At 41.8% G+C, this 24965-nt stretch overlaps 1 protein-coding gene and 1 long non-coding RNA gene across 9 annotated transcripts in view; one reads left to right on the top strand and one right to left on the bottom strand.

The window, feature by feature from the left end:
* Window positions 1-696: 696 nt before the first annotated feature.
* On the bottom strand, window positions 697-10783 carry LOC140913309 (uncharacterized). 5 transcript variants are annotated; one of them, XR_013635981.1, is made up of 5 exons: window positions 10700-10783; window positions 8298-8473; window positions 7495-7554; window positions 6249-6351; window positions 697-2611 (listed from the first exon to the last, which is right to left on the bottom strand). It is a non-coding gene; the product is annotated as an uncharacterized LOC140913309 (long non-coding RNA). The 5 variants fall into 5 exon arrangements; XR_012159531.2 differs by lacking the exon at window positions 10700-10783 and adding an exon at window positions 8785-9268; XR_012159532.2 differs by lacking the exon at window positions 10700-10783 and adding an exon at window positions 9041-9267.
* Window positions 9502-24965, top strand: part of CCDC88C (coiled-coil and HOOK domain protein 88C) — a 125980-nt gene continuing 110516 nt past the window's right edge. For all 4 annotated transcript variants that reach the window (XM_073349437.2, XM_073349436.2, XM_073349434.2 and 1 more), the window contains exons 1-3: window positions 9502-10140; window positions 11593-11693; window positions 21128-21236. In XM_073349437.2, the coding sequence (XP_073205538.2) occupies window positions 10081-10140; window positions 11593-11693; window positions 21128-21236 (270 nt within the window). In that variant the 5' untranslated portion in view covers window positions 9502-10080. The remainder of the gene's footprint in view (window positions 10141-11592; window positions 11694-21127; window positions 21237-24965) is intronic.

Genomic DNA, 24965 nt, shown 5'->3' with positions numbered 1-24965 from the left:
GGAAAGGGTATTTTACTAGGGCTGGGAGGAAAGGGAAAGGGTGCAAATACCCTACATACAGAGGCTTAAACAGTTACCAATAGTGGTAAAACTTTGAGTTCCTGGGTCAGTCCAGTTGAGAACTGGGAGTCTTCAGGCCTACTGGCTGGGGTGTCTTTCCAGTCCAGGCTCTAGTCAAGCAGATAGGAGCTAGTGGGTTTTCAGGCCAGTCTCAGTTAGTGTCTCTCAGTGGGACCCCTCTGCACTGGCTTCCTGCTGCTCTCCCATAAGACCCACACAGACCTGCACCCACCTGTAATGTGCAGCAGTCTCAACTTGTTGCACACACAACCTTGCCTCTGGTTCCTGGGGAACCCTTTCTGCACCCAGTTTCTATGAACCTCTTCATTTGCCAGGCAGCCTCTGCATCCAGCTTCTCGATGGCTCCTGGTTAGCCACTACTCCCAAGCAGAGCTCAGTCACTTCCCACCTCAGACCTTTCCCCTTACCTCCTTACAGCAGATCCAAAAGAGCACTTCTGCTCTTTAAATTTAAATTAATGTGTTATATAAAAACAAATAAATGTCATAAGTCTTGGGAGCCTAAGGTTGGTGCAGCAGTACCTCCATCATTGACAGTCACACCTTCAGAAGGGGACTTCCTTTCAAAATACCCTAATAGGCCATAAGAGTGAGGACACAAACAAAGATTCAAAGATTCAAAGATTCATTACAGCAATTCAGAGCAAAGATTTTTCATATGTAAGGTAAGTCTGTTTAGCCATGGAACCCATGATGCACCTGCAGAAAAAACCAGATGCGCTGAAGCAGTGACTCCTTCATCGACGCCTAGAACACTTTTCCAGGCTGTTAAATGTATCAGAAGAGAAGTGTAGCTCAGAACTGATTCACCATTAGCCACATGGATACCTTTTGGTATCCAGAGAGAACACAACTAGGAAATGAGTCATTGATCTGATCAGATTTACATGTCTGGTGCATGGGGAAACAGAAAGCTCTTTTCAGGCACTGACTTCTAGATGCTATTGTAATCATAAGAATTGCAAAGTACAGGTAATCTCAGCTATATTACAGTTTCTCCAGAATGCCTGATGGGAATCTTACAACCCAGCCCCATTAGAAATGTGGTTACCAGTCCTATCACATCAGACTCTTCATTAGAATATCATCAGACGCCAAGATTAATTAGCAAGACAGGTTAGACAAGCCTGTGGCTGACCTTTCTAGTTGCCATTATCTCTGAAAGGCAGGTGTTAGAATCAGATCACCTGTTTTTACAAGACCCATATTATTATTGTCATGAGGAAAAGGTCATTCTTACCTTGAACAGAAAAGTTTCTGTAGCTATAAGTTCCTTTCTCGTAATTCCTGGGAAACAGTTCTCCCATCATTTGGTCTAACCCTTAGCTCTCCTTTGGCAAGTTGTGTCATAAATAGGCATTCCTAATGTTATAAAGATATAGCTCAAGTATGTGGCATTCACACACCAGTAGCACCCTGCTCATCTTATTCTACCCAAAATGCCAAAGCCTTAGGGTCTCAGAGTTGCTACAGGCAAGATATAAAAGTCCTGTATCCGCTGGCATGTTGAGCATCTAGGAAGCTATACACAGAAGCCCCCTACTGGCACTGAGGAAAAGTAGGTTTCCATTTCTCTGCAGAGGCCTCCTTCAGTAGAAAGGTGCTACTGGGTTGGTTCCCACAATTCCTTGCCTTATATGGGGGGAACTTTCATTACTGCCTATTATTCTATTATACCACTTAAAACTCTGCTTATCATTTCATCCACTACTGCTATGTTTTCTCTGCTTCCCATTAGTGACAACTGAGGAGAGACACTGTGCAAATATTACAATGTAATATTTCTTATCTGATAATTTTCTGTTGCACAGCTTTTCTCCTAATTCAACCCATCCTGATAGTCTGGTAAATGATTAGAACACAAATTGAAATTTTTACCTAAAAGAAAACAATTACATGCGTAAGGTTCAAGGTTAATTGATACATTATATCAAGTTGTCTTAATGCTAACAATCAGTTGCTAGAGTATTTCTACAGCTGTGGAAGAAATTTGGTGGTGGCCTAAACTGCAGGGTGGAGCTTAGTCCTGGAGCCTCCAGCAACAACATTAGGTTGCTTCCGAAATTCACGGGGGTGCATTAACCCATCAGTGGTGAATGAAGAGAGAGCCTTCTAACAGAAAATTATCAGGTAAGAAATTTCTCAGTACTGGACCCTAAGGCCAACCCCCTTCTGTCTCTCACATACGCAGTGCTGCTATGGATTTAGCTTCTCAGTGGTGGACAGGATGTTAAAACTCTTCTGTTAGATCTTCCTGCAGAGTAGAACTGTGGTGATTCTGCAACATTTAGGACCTTCTGTGCCTATGGTTAAGAGGGGAACCAGCTTTGTCCCTTACAGAATGTACTCTAAGGAACAATCTGGCAATGGCATGAAGTCATTTGAATAGTCTAACAAGTCTTTTCCATATCAATTTATTTTTATGCTTCCATTCAAAGGAGACTAAACTGAAACATAACACCCTCAGTGTTGTCTGAATCTTGTCCCAAAATTCTTCAGATGTCTTCCGGTAGAATCTGTCTGAGACTGCTCTACAATGGAAAGGAAAATGCTAGGTCAGAAAGCTCATAGAAGGGTGTGCTAACTGGCTGCAGGGAGCCAGTCCGTGCCTGAACTTCCATAAACAATTCTGCTAATGCACCTCCTCCCGATCCAACAACCCTCCATACTGTACTATTCCTGGCCATCCTGAATGGAAAATGTCAGTTGTTAGGTAAATTGGTAAACCAGAAAAGCACCCACTAGGTCAGAATTTCCCCAGCTAGTTGCACAGAACTGGTTTCTCCTTATTTCTAGTTGTTAAATTATGTTAAACATGACTAAACATACATTGAATACTTCCTAAGTGTCACTCTTCCATGTAAGCAATTGCTGCCACTGCTCCAGGAGATATTCTGTGATTATAAGTGAGCAGGAGGGCGGTTCATGAAGTTGTGAATTGGAGAATGTGTATCTACCAATGAAAATATGATTCATGTGATGAAAGTTTGAAAACCCCTGAGCTAGACAGCAATAAATGGAGAACAAACATTTCATTTGTGCCCAAAACCAGATTTAAAATTAGATTTCCAAAACCAAGGAACAGTAATCCCCTAGATTTTGGGGGGGAACCGTAGTTGGCCAATGTTTAATTGTCTTATAGGGCTGAGCCAGCAGACTTGCTGTGGAAAGAGATGTTTCAAGCTTGTAAAAAGATTAAAAGACTGTAATAAAAAATTGCTGTGGACACTGGACAGCAAGATATGGGGAATCTCCTGTCAATGCTGCACTATCAGCTCTTTTCACACTGGTTTATTTATAATAAATGTTCTTCATTGCTAAGAATCTTGGTTGTGAACAGCAGAGTCATATTTAAAAGCAAGTTTCTTAATGACACTCCTAGGCAGACAGAAATAGAAACCCTACTTTAATTACCATCAATTTAGCTGTCCTGTATTGTAATCTTGTACATTCTGCTATTCCCATCACTCAGGGCCTTACACTTCAGACAACACATGAATGGTGTAGCTTTGTTGATGCTTATAGCTGTTGCCAGGGGACAGTCTGAGAGAGGTGAATCATGCTGCATACAGTCAGCATAAAGGAACATTTGAAAATGCTTGGACTTAGAAATTTTCTTCTTCTGTAGTTTGTGTTGGTCTGTCCCACAACTACCGTGTGATGGTGGTGGGTGCTTTAGAAATGTGTGCAGTAGTAATAAATAGAGGCAATAATTATGGCCTTTATTTTTAACGGCTTGTATTCTCTTAGCTGCTTAAAGACATTGTTCTGGTAGGTTTTGGTGCTCTGGTAACTAGGTTTTTTGTTTAGAGGCTGAAGTTCAGCATTTGTAATGGAGAGAAATGAGCTCTTTGCCAAATCTTGACAAAAAGATTTAGAAATGAATGTTACAAACTACTAGAAAAATCACATAATACAAATGTGCACAGTATTTTCCTTACTGATTGAAGCTGAGAGTGCTGTTATCCATACAAATACTCATGCTTAGACCTAGCTCTGATCACATTCAGATCAACATTTATTTCACTGCCTTTTTGACAGCAGCAGCACCAGACCCTGTCAGTGGTTTGGACAGGGACAAGCACTTAATTCTTGATAGGTGGGTAGGTGTTAGGAAGTCAGCTCTTGCTAGGGTGAGATAGGACAGAGGAAAGGGGGCTGATTATACTATGGTAAGAGAGACAACCAACAGGGAGTAAATATAGGAAAGCAGTATGTGTATGGGTGAGGGCTGGGTCAAAAACATGAGACAGAATCAGTAGTGGGGAGGAGAGAAGGGGGAAAAATCATATTGGACCAAGGACTCCAAAAGCAGGGGGAGCCTCTGTTTCCCAGACTACCTTTACGCACTGAGGATGGGATTTTCAAAAGCACTCAGCGTTGACCTAATTTTTGCTCCCATTGAAGTCAACAGGAATTTTATCCTTGACTTTAATAGGAGCAGAGTTAAGCCAAAACTGAGTGCTCTTAAGAACCCCACCCTGAAGATCATGGCTCTATTCCAGGATAGGAGGTAGAGGTTGGAAAGCAACAAATTTTCCAGGTCATGGGCCCAAAAAACTCATCCCAAATAACTCTCTCTATCCTTCATTTTTTAATTTTTGTATTTAGACTCTTTAGGCAGGCACCTTTCTTCTTAACTGGTTTTAAAACACCTCACTCACTTTTGGGTACTAGAGTAATATATTTTTTAAAGTGTGTGTGTGAGTGGCAAGAAACAGTGGAAGAAAAGAGAATGGAAGCTCATGATACCTTTTATTTTTGTATCACACTTTCAAAGTGCATCCATTTTTCAAAGCTTATATTATAATGATTTGTTTTTTATCTGAAATGTGCACTACTCACACGTTTTTATCTTGAATTCAGCATAGCTATTTGGTTATGACATTTTAATTTAAGGATGCTGTAGCTTTCTGCATCTACTAAAAAGCATGCTGTGCTTTCCTGTATCCACTAGATGGAACTCATCTCCTTACACAGAGAAGTGAAATCATGGGGTGAAATCCTGGCCCCATTGAACTCCCATTTATAGGAGTTTTGCTACTGATTTCACTAAGGCCAAGATTTCACCCAGAGCATCTGCTGCTGTGAGGGGCCAAGTACTGAATGCAATGGGAGCTGAGGTGCTCAGCACCTTTCAGGATCAGGCTTTTATTCCCTTGGGGCCATTAGATAAGCACACACTAATTTTATAATTTGTGATCTATAATGACCCTTTCTCCACAGCTCCTTTCAATTATCCCATATTCCTAATTTCCAAATTCTATCTTGTGAGAGACTGCTCTAGTTTAGGACTCTGTGAGAACAGAGAAAAGTGCACTCAAGTCATGACAGGTAAGGATATATTTACACTTACATAGCGCCTTTCAGATGAGGATCTCACACCACTTTACAAAACCGGGTAATTATCCCCATTTTATAGATGGGGAAGTTACTGCTTAAAGAGATTAAACAACTTGCCTCAAGGTCACATAGCCCATCAGTAGCAGAACTGAAAATAGAATCCAAGGTTCCAGACTCCTGGCCCTATGCTTTAGCCAGTTAGATCTTCCGGATCACTGTTCCCCTGCTCTAGCCCCTAGAGAACATTCACAAAGTGGTGGAGGGACAGACCAGTCAATAGTATGGACAGGGTACAAGAAGTTAAATTGTAACAGTCCACTCCTCTAAAACTTTTGTAGAAAAATTGTTAACCACTCTTCTGCATTTTTCTCCATTCTTTCTCAGGGTTAGGTTCATAGGTACCTGAGACACTGGGTATGTGGCCCACTGTTTTCTGAGTCTTTTGTTTATTGTTCAGACACCGCTGTTCACTTCTCTCAGGAAAGCTAGAGAAGCAGATATACAGGGATGTAGGCAAGTGACAATTCATATAGACCAAGTCTGCCAAGCACCCAAGAGTTTAGGGGTTGTGGTAATTTAGCAGGGGTTCAGATTTTACAAGTGTGTGTCTACTAACCAACCCCCCTAGATAGGAATAGTCCTGAATTGTGCAGACATCCTAATGCAGATCTGAACTCTGAGGCTTGAGCCCATTTTGATTTGCAATAAGATACTACACCTCTTACAGTGAGGAATAGTAGATAAACATTCTCCAGCTGGGCTGATTTAATAAAGTACACAAAGCACAGGTTGTTCAAACAGGAAGTGATTTTTCACTTAGTTTACCTTAGCCTTTAGCCTTTAAATGACAGATGAATGAGTATGATCAATCCCATGTTGTCTCAGCAACTCTCTCCAACTTGGAGAGAATGTTTTCTTTCCTCCTGTCCTATTAGAAAAATCTCTGTCACACACATGGGGCCTAATCTTTTTCCCACTGATGTCAAGGAGATTTTTGCCATTGACTTTTACAAGAAACAGGCTCCTAAAGATCAAGGATCCTACTTATCTGCCTATAATTATGAGACACTAAAACCCCACTTAAATGACATGAACAAGACACTACAATTAACACTGACTGCTATCATTTAGCAGTAGACTTTTTACAAACTCTGCAGCTATATTGTACAAACCAGCTGATGTTCCCCACCTTGTCCAAGGAAAATGTGCAGAAAAATAATTTAAATGGTATCTTTATTAAGGTATTCTGTCCTATGTGCTTGGCCCCTCTAAAATACCCAAAAATAAAAGCAGTCTCTGACCTAGAGAGCTTAGTGTCTAAACAATAAAAATATAGGTTGTACTAGGAAAGCCATGGGGGAGGCTGATTAAACAGGGTAAATAAAATACTACATATGTGAAAAACAAATGTAGCAAACTCCAGCTAGATGCTAGTATTTTGCATATAATGGTTTCATTTCAACTCTGAGAACAAATGAATGGGACAGATTTTATTGTAACTATCAAGATATGAATTAAACATATCAAAATGCCTACTAGCAATTTGTTAGGACTATCATGCAGCATGTTAAATTATCTGGAAAAGGAGTACTTGTGGCACCTTAGAGACTAACAAATTTATTCGAGCATAAGCTTTCTTGAGCTACAGCTCACTTCATCAGATGCAGATTTCAGAGTAGCAGCTGTATTAGTCTGTATCCACAAGAAGAAAAAGAGGACTTGTGGCACCATAGAGACTAATAAATTTGAGCATAAGCTTTAGTGAGCTACAGCATCCGATGAAGTGAGCTGTAGCTCACGAAAGCTTATGCTCAAATAAATTTGTTAGTCTCTAAGGTGCCACAAGTACTCCTTTTTCTTTTTTCTGGATTTTTTTTGAAAGTTCAAATAGGCTAAATTCTGTCTGAAAGAAAATAATTCCCACTTCCTTTTTGCAAGACTCTATTTTGACAATAGTAAATATTTGTAAATGTAAAAGAATACAGCTAGCAGAGTGTAACCATAATTAACCACCTAATTTTGTATTTATTTCAAAAATAGAGACATGCAGTAGATTATGCTTCTCACTTGCCTGACTGTTCATCAAAATTTCTCCTTTTCCCTCTTCTGTTTCTTGCTTTCTTCAGTATCTCTGCCATATAAAGTAATACATTTTAAAACACCACTGTGTTTCCTTTGTTCTAGCCCACTGAAACACATATCAGTAGCTTTCAGAGTCTTCATTTTGTTTCTTCAAAAGATAATTTATTTAATAATAATACATTTGCACTTATATTGCCTTCTAGCTAAAGCACTTTATAAATGTTAATTAACTGCACAATTCCTTTGTCAGTAAGTAGTAGCATCACCATTTAGGGCCCGATCCAAAGCCATTAGAGTCTTTTCACTGACTTCAGTGGGCTTTGGATCAACCTCTTACATACACAGAAACAAACGCAGGGAAACTAAGTAACTTTCCTAAGGTTACACAAAAAGTCTGCACCAGACTTTTGAAGCCAGAGCTCCAGAGTCCCATTCCAGTCTCTTAATCGCATTCCTCCCTTTCAACCTCTGTGACTACGATAGAAGACAGGTTCATGCAACAGTGTACACTAATTTTAGGGATCACACAGAGAAACCACCATTCCCCATGGAGTTTCTGCAGCCACCCTTTCCTCAGTTCATGTTTTTCTATTCCATTCATTGCACTTTGGGGGCAGAGAGGGCCCTACTTTTATTTTTGTAGTTTATTTTTTTTTCAAATAACTTTACCTGAGTGGATGAATAAGAGTTATGGTCATTTACAGGGGGACAAATAGAAGTGCTGATCTCTGATAATTAAGTTGTAGCTAATTTGGGTACGGCTGAAAACAACACAAGAAGTCCCCATCCCACCTGTTGTATTTAGCAGTGCTGCTTGGAGACCTGTCTTCAGAAATGACTAGTTTTGGAGGTCTGCCGAGATAGGATATTCAGAGTGTCTTTCAGCCGACGCTGTATGGATCAACATTGGGTGGCTCCAGCAACCTGCTGCTCTTCCTCTCCGAGCAGAAGTGGTGCAGATTTGGCAGCTGAGTTGATGAAAGAAGGGGAAGCGAGGTGCATGCAGCTATCAGAATTTAGAAGGAGAACACACACCAGACATGGCTCATATAAATCCCACAGCTTCCCCAGGGCCCTCCTTTGGTTAAGGGATGAGGGAAGGTCGGAGACAATAAGCAGAGCCCCCTGAAAACGAGAGAACGTGGAACTGAACGAAAGGGGGTCACTGCTGAAAGTGCTGCAGGCGAATCTAGTTTCCCGCTCCCCCTTGATTTCAAAATTAGCAGGGCTCCGAAGTTAAACGGAAGGATTTAGCTACTGTGTCTACCTGGACACTTACCCAACCGCCTTCCCTCGGGTTTGGGAAGCCGTGAGCATGAGGTCACGTTTAAACAGACGCAGGCTAGTAGTGGAGTCATGCTAGCAATGGCCATTAACATAGGCGAAAAATAATCCTGCGCGTCAAAGGAGGATTTTCTCTCTCCCACACACGCCGTACACCCCCACCCTCCGCCTTCCTGCGTTGTCTTTTAGCTTCGCACGTTTATAGATCCCCTCCGTTCAATATTCGGCCACTAAGAACCGGCTTTCACTACCGCTGTCTGGGCACCCCCTGGCCGGTACCCCTGCCTTCGGTGCGTCCACACCCTGCGTTGAGGGAGCGCCGCGGGTTAGTCGCCGAGGAACACACTAGGAGCCAGCTGCAGGCAGGTTCCCCCGCGGGCATCACCCCTCCCCAGGAGCAGCCCGGTGCGCTGGCTCTCCCCCGGCTGCGCAGACCAGCCAGGCCACCACACGCCTCCCCTCCGAGTCCCAGCTATCGCCCGCGCGGCAGCATGCACCGCCCCCCACCGCAGCCGTGACCAGCGCGCCCCCCTCCCCCTCCTTGCGCTCGCTCAGCTCCGAAGTAACAGCAGGCACCAAACTTAACAGCGGCAACTCCCATTGGTCAGGTTCAGTCCATCCTCCAGCCTCCCATTTGCAGCCGGCGATGCCTGTCAAAGCTCCTCCTTACCGCCCCCTCCCACCGCCTGTCTAATTGCGGGAGCAGGGACTTTCCTAGTTGCTACAGGTAGTCGCCGAGCGACGGGCGCTGTATCGCCCGCTCTGCCATGAGGGGCTGCGAGTTGCATGGTCTCTCTCGAGCGCAGGGGAGATTCTGGGCCGTGCTCTGTTGTTGTTGTTGTTGTTGTTATTATTAATGCACCCAACTTCCCCGCACGCCCCTGACAATGCTGCAGCGAGGCTCGTGAGTTTCCTTTGATTCCCCCCAGTGCACGCTTAAGAATCCGCCTCTGCCGCGCTGAGTAACCTGCCGCCGCGGAGTTTGTGCGGAGTGACTCTCCGGGGCTCCGCAGCCTGCCGGGGGAGTGACTAGCGAGCCCTTCCCGGGCGGAGGGACCGGCCTGCAGCCGGGGGGCTCCGATCCCTGGCGGGGCAGCGGACTCGCAGCCAGAGGCAGCGGCCCCGCGCACCGTGTGCCCTCCGGGGAAGGGGGGATGGACCGCGCATTGTTCCTCTGCTAAGCAACTCCTGCCCGGCGCTGGCGCCGCGGAACATGGGCTCCTCGCCTTTGTCTCCCGAGTGAGCGAGCCGGCCCTTCGCACGCTGCCTTTGTGAGCCGAGCCCCGGGAACATGGATGTGACCATTTCCGAGCTCATGGAGCTCTTCCTGCAGAGCCCCTTGGTGACCTGGGTAAGTGGAGCCTCATTGTTTCAGGGTCTGGGACGTGTTGTGTCCCGGGGAGGGGGCTGCCCGCTCCCCCCGCGCCTCAGGGAGCACCTGGCCGCGGGGCTGGGGGCAGGTTAGCCTCCCGCTTCCGCTGCGCACACAAACCAGCACCGCTTCTTGATTCTTAAAAGCAACTTCTTGCAGAGAGATCTCTGGGCCAGGCTGAATTATCCCCGCCTTGGCGGCTGGCAGGGGAACAGGTTTATGGGTCCTGGTTATTTTCAGTAATAACAATTAATATCAACTGTCTACTCCAGGAATCGTGCAGTTACAAAGTAGCTCTATTTTTCTACTTTAAATAAAGCTGCCGCAAGTGACTGCGACCAGTCCGGGGATCTCCAACCGATCTGCGCAAAACAAAAAGAAACTTTCCTTTCTGAGAGCTAGCGGGTTGTTCCCCTTGTAACACCGTTTGTTCGTAGGTGCTGCTAACAATAGGGGCACAGAAGAAAAGGGACTTTGACCTGGGAGGGAGTGGGGACCATCTTGCAAACAGGAATCCAGTTATTCTGCTGCTACTTACCTGCTGTTTGGAGGCTTGAATGCTAGGCCCAAAGCAAAAATACCTTCCAGGAGATGATTGTCACATGAACTGTAGATAAGTGTTGTGAGATCAATAACTAGGATGAATAATTTGCAAAATCTGAAAAAGAACCGTGTGGCTCTGAAATGGGGAGCGTCAAACCCCACCTTTGGAATGGGGGATGGGAAACGATCTGGAATGGTGTAACTCTTGCTCTGGTACAATGGCAGCATGGAGCTTTCTTTCCCAGCCAGTGGCTGATGTCAAATTCATAGAATCTGTCTCAATCTTTTAATTTAAATGTGAACAATGTTGTCAAATAGGCCTGAGAACCCTCAGCCCAAAATATTTGTCCTTGTTGGTGATCAGAGTCCCCAAATACGAACCACTGTCCTTTGCTTTTATGACACAGGTGCACAGTTCTTGCTGGAGGAAGGGAAAAAATGTGTAAGCAGCGAGAATAAGGGTGTGAAGAAGCTTTGGTCAAATTCATAGATTCCAAGGCTGGAAGGCACCATTGTGATCCTCCATGTGACCTCCTGTGTAACACAGGCCAGAGACCTTCTCCAAAATAATTCCTAGAGCAGATCTTTTAGGAAAACATCCAATCTAGATTTAAATTCGGTGCTGGTGTAAACAAGTTCAGCCCTGTTGACATCAACAGTTTTACAGCAGGGCTGCTTCCATCCCCTTATGTCAGAAAGCCTATTCACAGATGAGCCTTTTGTGTTTGGAAGATGTGCAGGGATTGTTTAACTGCTCAATTTGTAGCTGCTTTGGCAGGGGTGGGGTTGGAGATGGTTTCTAGTGAGTCTTGGGACGTGTGCAGTTTTAGGTTAGTCTGTAAGAAAATTGTGATGGATTATTAAAATATCTGCTATTTTTTCTGACAGGTGAAGACATTTGGACCATTAGGGAATGAAAATGAAGACAAATTGACTATGTATATGGATCTGGTAGATGGTGTCTTTCTGAACAAAATCATGTTGCAAATGTAAGTAATCTTTTAAGGGATAATGAAAACTGTGTAGTGTTACAAGATCCAACCTTAAATTACTGTAATTGAGTTGACTTGCATTTAAATGTATTCTGGAAATCAATACTTTTGAATAGACAGGTCAGTTTCCTAATATGCAGATTGCCTCATTATTGGTGAATTAAATGTGTCTTCCTATTGAAGGTAAAGTGTGCGTTACTGTTGTTTGACAGGCATTAAAGCATTTCAGTCTTCTTTATAATTGATAGAGAGTTGGTTGGAAAACAGGTGCATGGCAAAAGATTTTCCTCTTGCAATATTTTTCCCTAGGTTGGGAGGGGGATTGTATTTTTATTTCCTGAATTTGAAATTGACCACACACACAAGTTGACCCAGCTTTAAAAATTGATTTAAAAAATTGCCCTGATACATTCGTTAATTGTTTGTGTATCCCCCTGGGATGGCACATTTCATCATCTCTGAAGAAATGAAAAAGCCTTATCATGTGAAACTTTACTGTAGTCAGTGTGTCACACTTACGTCGAAGGGCTGAATGATCTATGTTCAAATATAAAGTTTACAAGTGTTCATGTAGTTCAGGAAAATGCTTTTTCATTTGGGTGGCACGTTTGTCACGGAACACTGCAGATAGAATCAGGACATTTATATCGTTTAATCTGAAATAGAAAACAGTTATATTAATCTAGCTCTTTTTTTTTTCTCTATATTTAAGTAAGCTCTTAGTAAAAAGTTTCTACGTCAGTCTAGTTTTGACCACATCCTTTCCTGTTGCTGAATTTATCATATGCAGATTCTGTTTCATATGAATTTGTATTTGGCTTTAAACATAATGGACATATTTCAGATAAGGAGTTTACGTGGAAAAGTTTTTTTGATTTAACTTTTAAAGGTGGAATGTTCAAAAGCACTTAATATGGGTCTGATTCTGCTCCCGTTGAATGAAGTTTATTAAGTTTCAGTGGATTCAGATCTAGGCCAACCCTGAGCACTTTTGAAGATCCTGCTGTAGATGATTAACTTGTCATTGGGAGCTTACTGTGCAAGTACTTTCTGAAAAGTGACTTTGTAAAGATGGTGTCTTGAGTCTGTCTTCTTACCGCAAGATATCTAGTCCAGTATCCTGTCTCTGATGGTGTCCAGCTCCACGTGCCATCTTGAAAGTGAAACAGAATTCTTTCTGGTTTGTGCATTACCAGCAATAAATATTCTGTAAATGGAATTTGGCTAACAATTAACATGAGCCAAAGTCGAATCCAGGGCACTCCCTCTGAGGTGTATTGTTTCTGCAGTACTAACTAAGTGTTTATTACCTTTTCTTTTTTTTAAATCTGACATGACCTATGACTCTGGTTACAGAAAGGCCTCGTTTCTTAGTCATTTTTCATGGTAGAACCCCTTTTTAAATAGCATTTCTAAAATCAGGGCTCCAAGCATCAATATAGATCTGAACTTTCTCAATGTGTAGAAGTGGAAGGAGGTTTCACATCATGTCCATCTTTCTGTAAAGTACATTTCCATGCCAGACAAGGTTACAGCTGTAGTGAGGCTGCTATGGAATTAACTAACTAGGATTAACTAATTTATGGACATTGTTGGAATTTTTTTTGAGCGGACCTCGTATGTCCAAATAGAATGTACCTAACAAAGGAAAACAAAAACGTTTGGTGTCTATTTACAACAAAGAAATATGAGCAACTGAGGTTTTTTTTAAGTGATAGAATTGTAGAAGGTCACTGTGTCTTATAATAATGAATCCCAAAGTGGTTTGTTGACAAAATATTTACATATAATTTTAATAGAGTGTTTACATCACCTCATCAACCATTGAAGTGCAACCACCTCTAGGGAGGAACGTAACTGTTCTATAGTGTACAACAATTTAACAGCATTTTGGGGCAAGGAGTGAACAATAAAGTCCAATTGAAATTGCAGGGGAGAGGGATTCAGGTTAACTGTAATTATGCTAGTTGGTGTTCGGTCAGGATACCATACTCTGGCGAAAAATGCCATGGGATCTTTAATGACCACTAGCATTCAAGAGTTTAGTCTTACATCTCCTCCAAAAGACAATTCTGCCAGCAGCACCATGGAAAATGTAGGGCGGAAGCACTAACACATAATGACTACTGGAGTAAGAAACTCCCATTAGATTAAACACAAGTAGACAGGGCTTTCTTTTTCCTTTTTTAGATGGCTTTGGCAGTGCTTCTGATGGTGTCTTGGGATCAAAGAAACCAAAATTTTCCTATTGAGAGCCTGAGATTATTTAACTAAGGAACCAGCACTACAGTATTTATGTACACCCAACCCAGCAAGGTGCTGAAGAGAGCTGCTGTCTGTGACCTTCACTCTTTGTTAGCCAACCTTTAGAATTTGCAATGCAATTACTGCTGGCCTGTAAATCAGGAGAGCCTTTCTAAATGTGTTTCTGCCCCACAAAGTTTTCAGAATAGAAAAACAAATGTCTCAGAAATGCTCACTCATCAGTTCCTCAGGTTCCATGTAAGGTTGACTTTAAATGCTTGTGTCTTGCTGAAACCCTGCTTGTCAGGGTCCTTGATAAATCGGATAGTATATTATGTGCCATGTTAAAATAATGTTGGCGCTCTGAAGGCACGCAGAGGGTGGAGTGTAGTAAAGAACTGTTAGACAACTGTCTGACCAATGACTCTTCTTGTTAGTCCTACCTGAAATTGTGTAGCCTCAGGAATATCCTGTTGACGAAGTTGTTTGAACACACACAACACAGGCATATGACTTCACACCTAAATGCCAGTTTGAGTTTTAGGTTTGGATTTTTTTATGGTCCCATGTGATTGAAACCCTTATTGTGTAGTTGCAGCAAAACAGATGTCTCTAAATGGGAGCTGGTAATGCTGGTATTTGTATTACCTCCATGCCTCCTCCCCCTCGCCTCCCATCCAAAACCCCTGAATAAAACTTTGTTTCAAGCTGCGGGGCTGATGCTGTAGGTCCTTCATTGTTAAAATACATTATTTCTGTTCTGCTGTCAAGTGAGGTTTAATGTCAGATCATCGCTGAAAGGAATCCAGTGGCTCTATTAAGTGGTATGGTTAAACTTGGTGAGCTTTGATTGCTGGCAAAATATAGGGCTTTGACTGTGTGCGGTGCTGGGCAGGCTCCATTCACTCAATCAGGCCAATGATTTCTAAATACGGTAGGCTGGATTATGCCCTACACACCATCTGGCATGCTGGTGTGGGTGCAGAAGGGCCAAGCAGCAGCCAGAACCCCCAGGAGGCATTTTGGATGGCTTAGTCAGATCAGCGAGGGAGGTACAGTGCAGGCTGCCATCCTTTTTGCCTGTCCAGGTCTGCTGGCTGTGTGAAATGGGGGAGGGGGAGTGAGGGCTGGCCAGTGGCCTGCTGCCACCCTGTCCTTTTTAGACAGCTAGAGTTCAGAGGGACTCAGAAATGAGCTGAGCCTCGGGCATGCAACTTTGCAAGGGGGGATGATAGGCCTCCTTACACACTCATGCAGGTGATAGTTACATACTGAGTCAGACTGTGCCCAACTATCCAATGTTAATGTCAGTACATTTTCAGATACTGCTAAACAAGGTAAGTCTTTGTTGTTGATGGTCCCCTTCTTCTGTATTCTGTTACAGTTGACTCTGACCTAAGCACGGATATGGCATAGTTGCATATCTGTAAATAATATCCCTTATGAGCAAATGATACAATATTCTTTAGTGGGGCACTAAATAATACAGCTATCCAGGGTGAAACTGCAGTAGTACTAGAACTTCTGCATTTCTTGTGGGTGCATTTGTATTAAATTAATACACTGTTCTACAGCCACATTTCAAAGTTTTTCAGACTCTGCTGCATACAGTTTTGTGTCACTTCCTGGTATGAAACTGACACGTAGTGACAAAGCTGATCACCTTGAGTACAGTGATTACATTGGGGCAGGAATATCTGTTAGTATAAGCAAATATTTACTGCTTAAGCCCTTAGCTTCTTATGATGGAGTGTTTTTATTGGGAAATGGTGGATGTATATACACAAGGAGCCCTACATTTTTGTGTATTGGCTTGTTAAACAATAGGTTACACACCTGGACTGGAACACATCTGATAGGAATAAAGTGACAAAATATCTAACAGCAGTAAATCTGACAAAACCATCACTTTTTGTAACTCCTAAATGGAAAGTCTGTTTAATAAATATCTGTTTAATAAATAAATAATTTTGCTTGGAATTGTCATGGTTTATAATACCATCAACCTGTCTTCTGTGATCTCAGTATATGTGATGGGAGTAGCCAATATAATAATGGAAGCAGCAAGCAGCCATGTATATATGAGGGTTACATTATTTGGAAGCATATTTCCTGTTTTAAATCATATTTACATATTTATTTTACAGTCTGTCAGGCAGTTTAGGACCCAATCCTACTCTCATTGGCTTTAGGGTATTAGATATGAAAGAAGAGGAAGCTGATCGTTGAATCATGTGGCAATTAGACTAAACAAAGTCCTCTTCTGTTGTTTGTTTTCCATTAGTGAATTACTTCCAGGAACAAAGTGCAGGCAAAAGATTACAGGAGTTTGGAACTGCAGGATAGTTCTTCCCAAACCAACTTTTATCTCAGACAAAATCAGCCCTGAGGCAATAGAATACTAGTGACCCCTGGTACATTTGATTATCTGTGATACCTGATAATTCGCTGGCCCTATTTGAGGGCTTCCCACTTACTTGTAACACTTATTTGCCACAGATTACTCCAGCGACACCTGTCATTTTGAACTTAAAAATCCTTTCCCAGAATTCATGATCTGTTTTAACTGATGGCTAGCTCTCCGATGAGCTCTTTTCAAGCACAGTTGCCCAGTATTAGCAGCTCAAAGCATTTAAACATTAAGACACCCCCACTTCTTCCAAAAAAAAAATTGGATTTTTTTTAATTAATAATTTTGCTTTCCTTTTATTTGCCTTCTGTTTTTTTAACTTCTGGGTTACACGCAACTCATGTTTTTCTCTTCAATCATGAGGGCTAAAAACATACTTTCTCTTTAGAAATGAAAGTTAAGATTCTAATGTACTCATATGAAGCAGGGGCTTTAAGGAAAATGCTGAATATTGAGGGACTCATGAAATTCAGTTCAGTGGTCTCAAACTCATTCATAGTGGGGAGCATATTTTAATACTGAGATTCTTGAGAGCTGTCACCTCCACTTGCATAATATCCCTGTTAGTTTTCTGTGTAATCTAAGTATGATACATTTTTAGTTTCTTTTAATACAATTAATAATACCTTCATTCAGAGCTCTCAAAAGACTTTACAAAGGGAGGTCAATATTATTATCCCCATTTTACAAATGGGGAAACTGAGGCGTGGAAAGGGCTAGTAACTTGCTCAAAGTTGTCTAACAGGCCAGTGGCCGAGCTGAGACTGCTTGGAATTTAGACACTGGAAACAAGGAGGAGAGCCAGTATCATGTCCATAGGCCACAGTTTGACACTCTTTCCCTCAGTTTAATTAAAGGAAAAAGATATTCCTGTAAATGACAGGTTTCAGAGTAACAGCCGTGTTAGTCTGTATTCGCAATAAGAAAAGGAGTACTTGTGGCACCTTAGAGACTAACCAATTTATTTGAGCATAAGCTTTCGTGAGCTACAGCTCACTTCATCAGATGCTGTAGCTCACGAAAGCTTATGCTCAAATAAATTGGTTAGTCTCTAAGGTGCCACAAGTACTCCTTTTCTTATTCCTGTAAATGTGAAGCTTGCTTCTTATTGCACAGCTTACGCAGTATCTTGTGATTGTTGGACCCTGTTCCCCCTCCCTGACTTTGTTCCACATATTCTTTGCTATTACAGATTAAATTGTAACCTTTTCTGTGTTATGAGTAGCTTCCTCTCTTTCCCTACACTGAGTTCTGTTCTTTTGCTTCTCCCCTAGATTTCTGATATCTTCTTCTCTCGCTCTGTGTTTTGTTTTCATTTATCTCCCCCTCCCCGCAAACATCCTTCCCCTCACTCCCCAGACCCACATCTTCCAACATACCCACCTGTCCTGCATGTGCCCATATGCAGCTACCCATTTACAGGCTCATTTCTGGTTCACCCAGTTAAAGAGAAGTGGGGAGATGCCACTCTGCTGCCTCTTGTCCTGAAGATACAGGAGTGCTCTGGTCCTGCCTTTCTAATGTCTAAAAGGACTGGCTGCCTCTGTGTTGCTGTGATTCCACACTTACTCCCTTCCCTTAGCAGCCAACCACCCTACTGTCTCTGCTCCCTGACACCACTCAGCCCATTCATGCTCTCCACGTCCCTACTAGCCTGGGGAAAATGGATTTTTAAATCCTGGTGAGAGAGGTAGAGATAGCAGCAGTCCAATCTGTCCCCTTTGCATTATGCTGCCCACTCACAGTAGACAGAAGATCAAATATAGAAAACGTATTTTAAAAGCTTACTTCATTTTTAAATATCAGTTTTTCTTGCAGAAAAGCTGAATGCCTAGAACACCTGGGATTCATAAGTAGGTGCTCATCCAAGTACTAACTGGGCCAAGATGCCTTTAGGTTACAGAATCGTGTAAGACCAAGCAAACCAGGACCTGTAAGATTATCTGCTTTTCAGGAACTAGGCATTGTCTCAAAGAGCAACTTGCCATGACTCCCATAACTTACTGGTCTCCTATTGCACATGTGCATCTCCAGTATCTGAATTTGTTATACAGCGAGCATTAACATTTCATAAAGTGCTTCTGTGGTGACAAGTTGAAAAGTATTTCAGTTTCAGGGAAAGAAGCTGCTTACCTCACCGCATGCATAAGATTCCGTGCTGCTTAGGAAGTTTATAAAGTTGCTGTATACGTGGTCTCACTTATCCCAGTCCTTTCTATTGGGCAACAAACTGTACATGACTGTGGTCTGTATACTGACTAGCAGCTGTGAGCTTTCGGGGCATTGCACAGTGCCCCTTTCTAACATTTAAAAAACCTGCCCACTTATGCAATTTCTTCAAACATCTGTAACGTAATGTTCAGACTATATTTTATTTTCAAGAAAGCACTTGGCCTCCATCTTGGAGAGGAAATGGTAGAACCGCTTAAATAACACCATTTACTCCAGCCTGGCTTCACAGGCAGATCAAGAAGCCTCATGGTCAATGATATTAAAGGCTGCCTTGGGCAAACTGATTGTCATTAAATTTAATAGTGGCAGTTTAGGAAGTTTTTTCCTCAGACCCTGATCCTGGAAACACTTATGGATGTGAATAGTTCCAATGATTTCAGTGGGGCTACTTGTATATGTAAAGTTAAGTGGCTGTGTGGGTGGGTGTTTTGCAGTTTCTGGGCAGTAAAGGGGGTGTGATTTTTTTTTTCAAAAATGTCTCAATGATTTAGGAGCAAAAGTCCCATTAAAAGTCAATGGACCTTGTGCTCCTGAGTCACTTAGGTGCTTTTGAAAATCTCACCCTGGGCCTAAAACTGCCCTATGTAGGAATATTCAAAAGAAACACCAGTTCTTTGCCATGGCCAGTTGTCTTCAGTGGGTTGGGTGTGTTTTCCTCTTGTGGGTTTTTTTGTTAATCAAACTTTTAAAGTCAGCATATTTTCCAGCCCCATCATCATTCCTTGTATGTCACAGTGATAGATTTGTGAGATAAGCAACCATCAAAAATAATATTTCCTTTGTTAAAGTATGGCAGCAGGTGCCAAACAGAACAGCAAAAGCCAGAGTGTCTTCTTTCTGGATCTAGACTTTGGGCTAATGGGCTGTAGTATTGGACAGCAGCACTGCTATGTAGTGCATGAATGGATTGGTTCATGTGGAACCTGGAGGGCTTTGAACTACCCCATCTGTGTAGTCAACTTCTCTTTACTGTTTTTTTTGCTTCCCTGTGTACTGTAATGACTTTAATCACAAAGGTTAAGTATCCAGCATCCATCAGAATCGGACTCTCTGCCAGAATTCTTCAGAGAGTTCCCCTTACTGGCTGGTCTAACAAGGACCTGGAGAGGTCAAACCCAGGTTCCGCTTTCAAATATTGCACATGTCTTGTGCTGCTGCACAGCTGTCTGATCTGTCTCACTAGGTACTTGTATGACCCCATCACCATAGTATTTGAGCACCCATTTCCGTAACAAGGGCAAGTTAATCTCAGGGCTGCAAACATCAACAAAAATGAGGCAGTTCAAGTAAAGGTGATAGTATGGCATTTTATGTTGAAGTCCTGTGTTTTTCTTAACTTGTGCATTAAAACTGCAGTCAGTGTGCTGAATATTACTGCTTCTGTAAGAGTGGATGAAGAGGAGTCTTTCCGATTTATGCCAGTGGCAAATTTACCCCTTTGTACCTCAATGCATTTAAAAACACCAACTGCACATGCATATAGGTATCAAGTCTAATAGCAAAGCAGGACTTTGGCCATCTCTTCAATGGGAGAGGCACTCTGTGATGTCTACATGTATTACCCATGTTCTGTGCAAAGATGAATTGACGTGGTTGTGCTTAAAAACACAAAAATACTCTTAGCTGCTTACGATACTTGTGTAAACTTTTGACAAACAGTCACACAGCATATCAGTTCCACTTTAATTCACCTGTCAACACCCAAATTCAGTGTTTCCTCTAGAAGAGTTGTCAATGGCTAGATTAAAAGCAATGCAGATGCCTATGTTGGTTAGGCATCAGCGGATTACACTCTGAACTAGGGGATTCACTGATCACAAGTTTTTCAGATCCCTTTTAAGATGCATTGATGTGTTTAACTTGTGTACAAATTCTTAATCATCTGGGGCTTTTTTTACTTCAAAAACAGTCATTTCAGTTCACCCTTGAGATTCAGTTGTAGTCACTTCCTTTAAAACAAAGAAAACTTCTAGCCTCCTAATCTCCCTCCTCCTCCGCCCCGCATCCCAATTAATTGCTCTCTTGCACACACATGCACCTTTATATATCTTCCAGTAGTTCCTAGAAGCCCCATTCAGGATCTGGGCCCCAGTGTGCTAGACACTGAACACTCTTAAAATATAAGACAGGGCTTAAATCTAATTAGACAAGACAGAAAATGGCCTGTGTCTGAATGAGATTTCCTTGCATGAGGGACAGTCTAACTACATGTATGCTGCATGCCCCTTGCTCTGGGGGTGCATAGTGGTTGCAGGATGCTGTTCCTTAGAAGTGAGGGAGGCTCTTGAATTGTCACATAGGATCACCTAAAATGTGTTATGCAGCGTGATATGTGGAGGAGTTTCAAACTCTCTCCCTCCCTTTCATTACATGGCTGCAAAGGGAATATTAAGTTGTTAGTTTATTGAACTGTAAGTTTGTATTAACTGTACTGAACTATTCAAATGCTTAAGAGTCGTCCTTGTACTGCATTATTGTAGTGTGACAGGATAGAGCTGGTGCATGCCCAGTCTCTAACATTGGGTTTTCCCTTTTTTTCCCCTAGAGATCCACGGCCGACAAACCAACGTGTCAACAAGCATGTCGATAATGATGTCAACCTCCGAATCCAAAACCTGACCATCTTAGTCAGAAACATCAAGATTTATTATCAGGTGTGCCTTCTGCTCTTACTGGTGTCTGCTGAGGGTTGTGGTGTTTCCGCTAGCACAGGAATTAGTAGTCTGTTAAAGAAAACTACCACAGGAAATGAAGAGGAAATTGTGTTCATGTAAAAGCATTTTCAGCCATCATTGTCAGCACTTTGAAATACAGATAGAGCTAACTTTTCTAGCCTTCAAGGCCCATCAGCAGATTTTAAAAAGGAAGGAAAAAAATGAGTTTGAAGGCTATGATAGCTCTTTGGTTAGCTGTGTTGATATTCAACTCTTCTGCAGGATCATTGAAATAGGACTAATGTCTGAGGATATAAAACGTGTTTACAACAAGTAGCGTTGCTTTCACCCCGGAGACATCTTGAAATGCCAAGGAGTATTAAAATGGTCCTGTACATACCTATTGTGTTTAAATAAGTCTCATGAGAGACTGACCACATCAACTCCCATTCCCAGGCTCTTCTCATACACCTGCATCTCTTCCAGCCATACGCTGTACACTAGAGGCAGCTGGATGGAGCGTTGCATCTCTTGAGAGTGTGGGAGAATAATGGTACTTCATTAACCTTTATTACAGTTCTGCGGCTTGATGCAACTATAGTAGAGAGAGACCCCAAAATATTACTGCCACCAATTGCTATCTGTGCTACAGAGCTTGCTAAAGAAAGTCCGAGAGTGAGAGGGATTCATGCAGAAGAAAGTAAAGTAGAACTGATGACTTTTAAATGCAAGTTATGGCCGCATGTTAGGAGAGTAGATTGTGTAGCTTTTTGATCTGAGGTGGTGTGTTGGCATTTTATATATTTTTGAAGACAGCAAACTTATGTCTCAATCATTTAGCATTGTAAGTATTGCTGGAATGGGTTGTCATTCACTTAAAAATAAATAACTTTAATCGTCCCATTGAGTTCTCTACCCCAGCAGGGAAATCCCATCCTATTATGTTGAAAGATTGAGTAAATGGGATTTCATTGTCCATCTTGTTATTGCTTACTCATTTTAAATGATGTTGCATAACCTTCAATTCCTAATAGCCTGGAAGGAGTTAAAGGCTGTCTGTGCAGCAACCTGCACAGTTCTATATATGATTGATATGCACTGTCACGTTGCTACTAATGGTGATTGTATTGTGGAAGATTCCTTGTGTGTTGGAAGCCCAGCTAGTGTATATCATTTTGAATTAAATGATGGTTGGTTGTTACAAAGTATAGCCAAGGCATGGATATTTCAGGATGTACTAGAGAATTTTGTCATCTGAAACTTTTCATAGTAATTACTGTGAAACCTCGCCTCCTTTGAGCCTTTTTGTTTGTTTTTTTTTTTTTAAGTAGCCTGAAATTTGGTTGTGTTTGTATAGTTGAGTAATCAAAGTCAATAGCTGGAGATGAGGCTAGTGTATTACTGACAGAAAACATCTAATCAATTTCAGTGGCAGTCTGGAAGCGGTAGGGAAGGTTCCTGAAAAACAATAGAAGCACAAATTGCTGCTTCCTCAAGGAAGCACAAGCTTAAAAAACACCATGTTGGCCTTGGGGAATTCCCTTCATTTTGACCAAATGGACTCAAATCTAGTTTACAGCTAATTCCTTGTATTTAGTGGGGAGAATGTATATGGAGGGAAGTGAGGGTGATTATTCTTGTGTGTTATCAAACACAGGGACAAAGTGGATGTCACAAGACAAAAGCCTTCCCCTCCCTCTTCCCCCCGCCCTCCACCCCCAAGTCAAGGAAGAATAGAAACATGATGAGTTCATGATCCCCCAGTCCCTGTGTTTCCGAATAAGATATCAGTAACTACTAAAATTAAACTATTTTAAGATATCACTCAAAGGCTGGATAGCTTTTTGGGTCCATATAAATGTCTAACTCATTGTGCTCAATATAGTTGATCTCCTTGTTAAAACAAAATTCATTTCAGTATTTGGTGATATTCTTCTGAAAGTAGAGATGGGAGTGAACCAGAACCCTGGACCCAAATGGCCCCCCACAATGTTAGGACATTCCAGATCTGGATCAGAACTTTGAAGCACTATCTCTCTATCAGGTCTGAATCTAAACCTTGTATCTGAAGAGAGCTGGGTATCGGGGAAATTTGGATCTAGATCTGACCTTTGTGGCTTAGACCTGTCTCTTTTTAAAATTTTACTTCACTGAGCATAAATGGGATGAGCAAATGCACTAAATAAACACTTTTACACTGGAATAAGAACAGTTTAAGTGGCTCTGACGTTCACCTGGTGTCTCATCAATTGCTGTTTTTGTTAACTCTGTCAAAAGCAATTAATCTATGAATTCAGTGAAGTTATGCCAGCACTTACAGCAGCACAAAACTTTGATCACCGAGGGCTGTAAAAAAAACAACCACCAGTGCTTTGTGTCTAGATTGCTGCAGTGAAACGGGGAGAAACACTGGCAACTTTTAATATGAGAGTTTTGAGTTGGCTGGTTCCAATTTTTTGTTTTAATAGAAGTGTATGAAAAAGGGTTAGTCTTGGTTGCAAGTAAAGTCTCTAGGTTTCCCACTGAGTAGCTGCACTTTTACAGGTTCTGTAATCGTGGCCTGTGAGAACTTCATCACCTGAAACGAAGCAAATTAGTAATTTTGTGGTGGGATTTCTTGAGCAGAAATCTGTTAAAGAGGATCTGTCACTAATTCCATTTAATGAACATTGTGCCACTGGCTAACAGCCAAAATGCTGGTAATTAACTTTTTGAACTTCTGTGACATTTTGGGAAGGCTTCTATGAGGGAGAATGTGAAATGTCATTGTGTCGGCTTTGTGTATATGTACATGTGTGTTGGAGGGTGTGTTTTCACTTTCTAGCTCGTGCTTTGAACAAGCGGGAGACTGGCTAGTCTCTGAATATTTGCGTTCAGGTTAAAATCCAGGATAACTTTGTATAGTGACTAACATAACAAAGCTCAAGCTATTTGACTGTAACTAACCTTTAAGGAGGCTGATAAAAGGATTTCTGGAGACTGGATGGATCAGAGAGCATTGGCAGCTTTCCTCCGCTCTTGTTGATGTATGTATTTGTATGTCTTTAATGAACTGAAAATCAAAAAGGAATCCTTAAAAAAGTGGAAACATGGATGAATTGCTTAGGAGGTGTACAAAAGAATAACACAAGAATGTAGGGACAAAACCAGAAAGGCTAAGATACAAAATGAGTTACACCTGGCAATGCATGTAAAATGCAGTAAAAACAGGTTCTTTAAATACATTAGGAGCAAGTGAAAGACACAGGAAAGTGTTGGCCCACTACTTAGAGGAGAAGTTGACCTAATAACAGGACATCAGGAAGGCTGAAGTGTTTAATATCTGTTTTGCTTTAGTCTTCACTAAAAAGGTTAGAGGCTAGCAGATACTCAACACAATTAATGTGAGCAACAATGGGAAAGGAAAATAGGACAAGAACAGGTTAAAGAACATTTAAATAAGTTAGATGTATTCAAATTGGCAGGACCTGATGAAATTTATATTAGGGTACTTAAGGAACTAGCTGAAGTAATTTCAGAGCCATTAGTGATTATCTTTGAGAACTCATGGAAGACAGGTGAGCTCCCAGAGGACTGGAGAAGGACAAACATAATATCTTTAAAAAGGGGGGAGAGGTGAGGAATTATAGACTGGTCGGCCTAACTTTGATTCCTAGAAAAATACTGGAACAAATTATTAAACAGTTTGTAAGCAAGTAGAGGATAAAAGGGTTAAGGTACAGCCAGCAT

The sequence above is a fragment of the Lepidochelys kempii genome, chromosome 6, assembly GCF_965140285.1.
Source record: "Lepidochelys kempii isolate rLepKem1 chromosome 6, rLepKem1.hap1, whole genome shotgun sequence".
NCBI classification, from domain to species: Eukaryota; Metazoa; Chordata; order Testudines; family Cheloniidae; genus Lepidochelys; species Lepidochelys kempii.
Note: the sequence above shows the minus strand (reverse complement) of the source record. Positions and strands in the feature narration are given on the sequence as shown.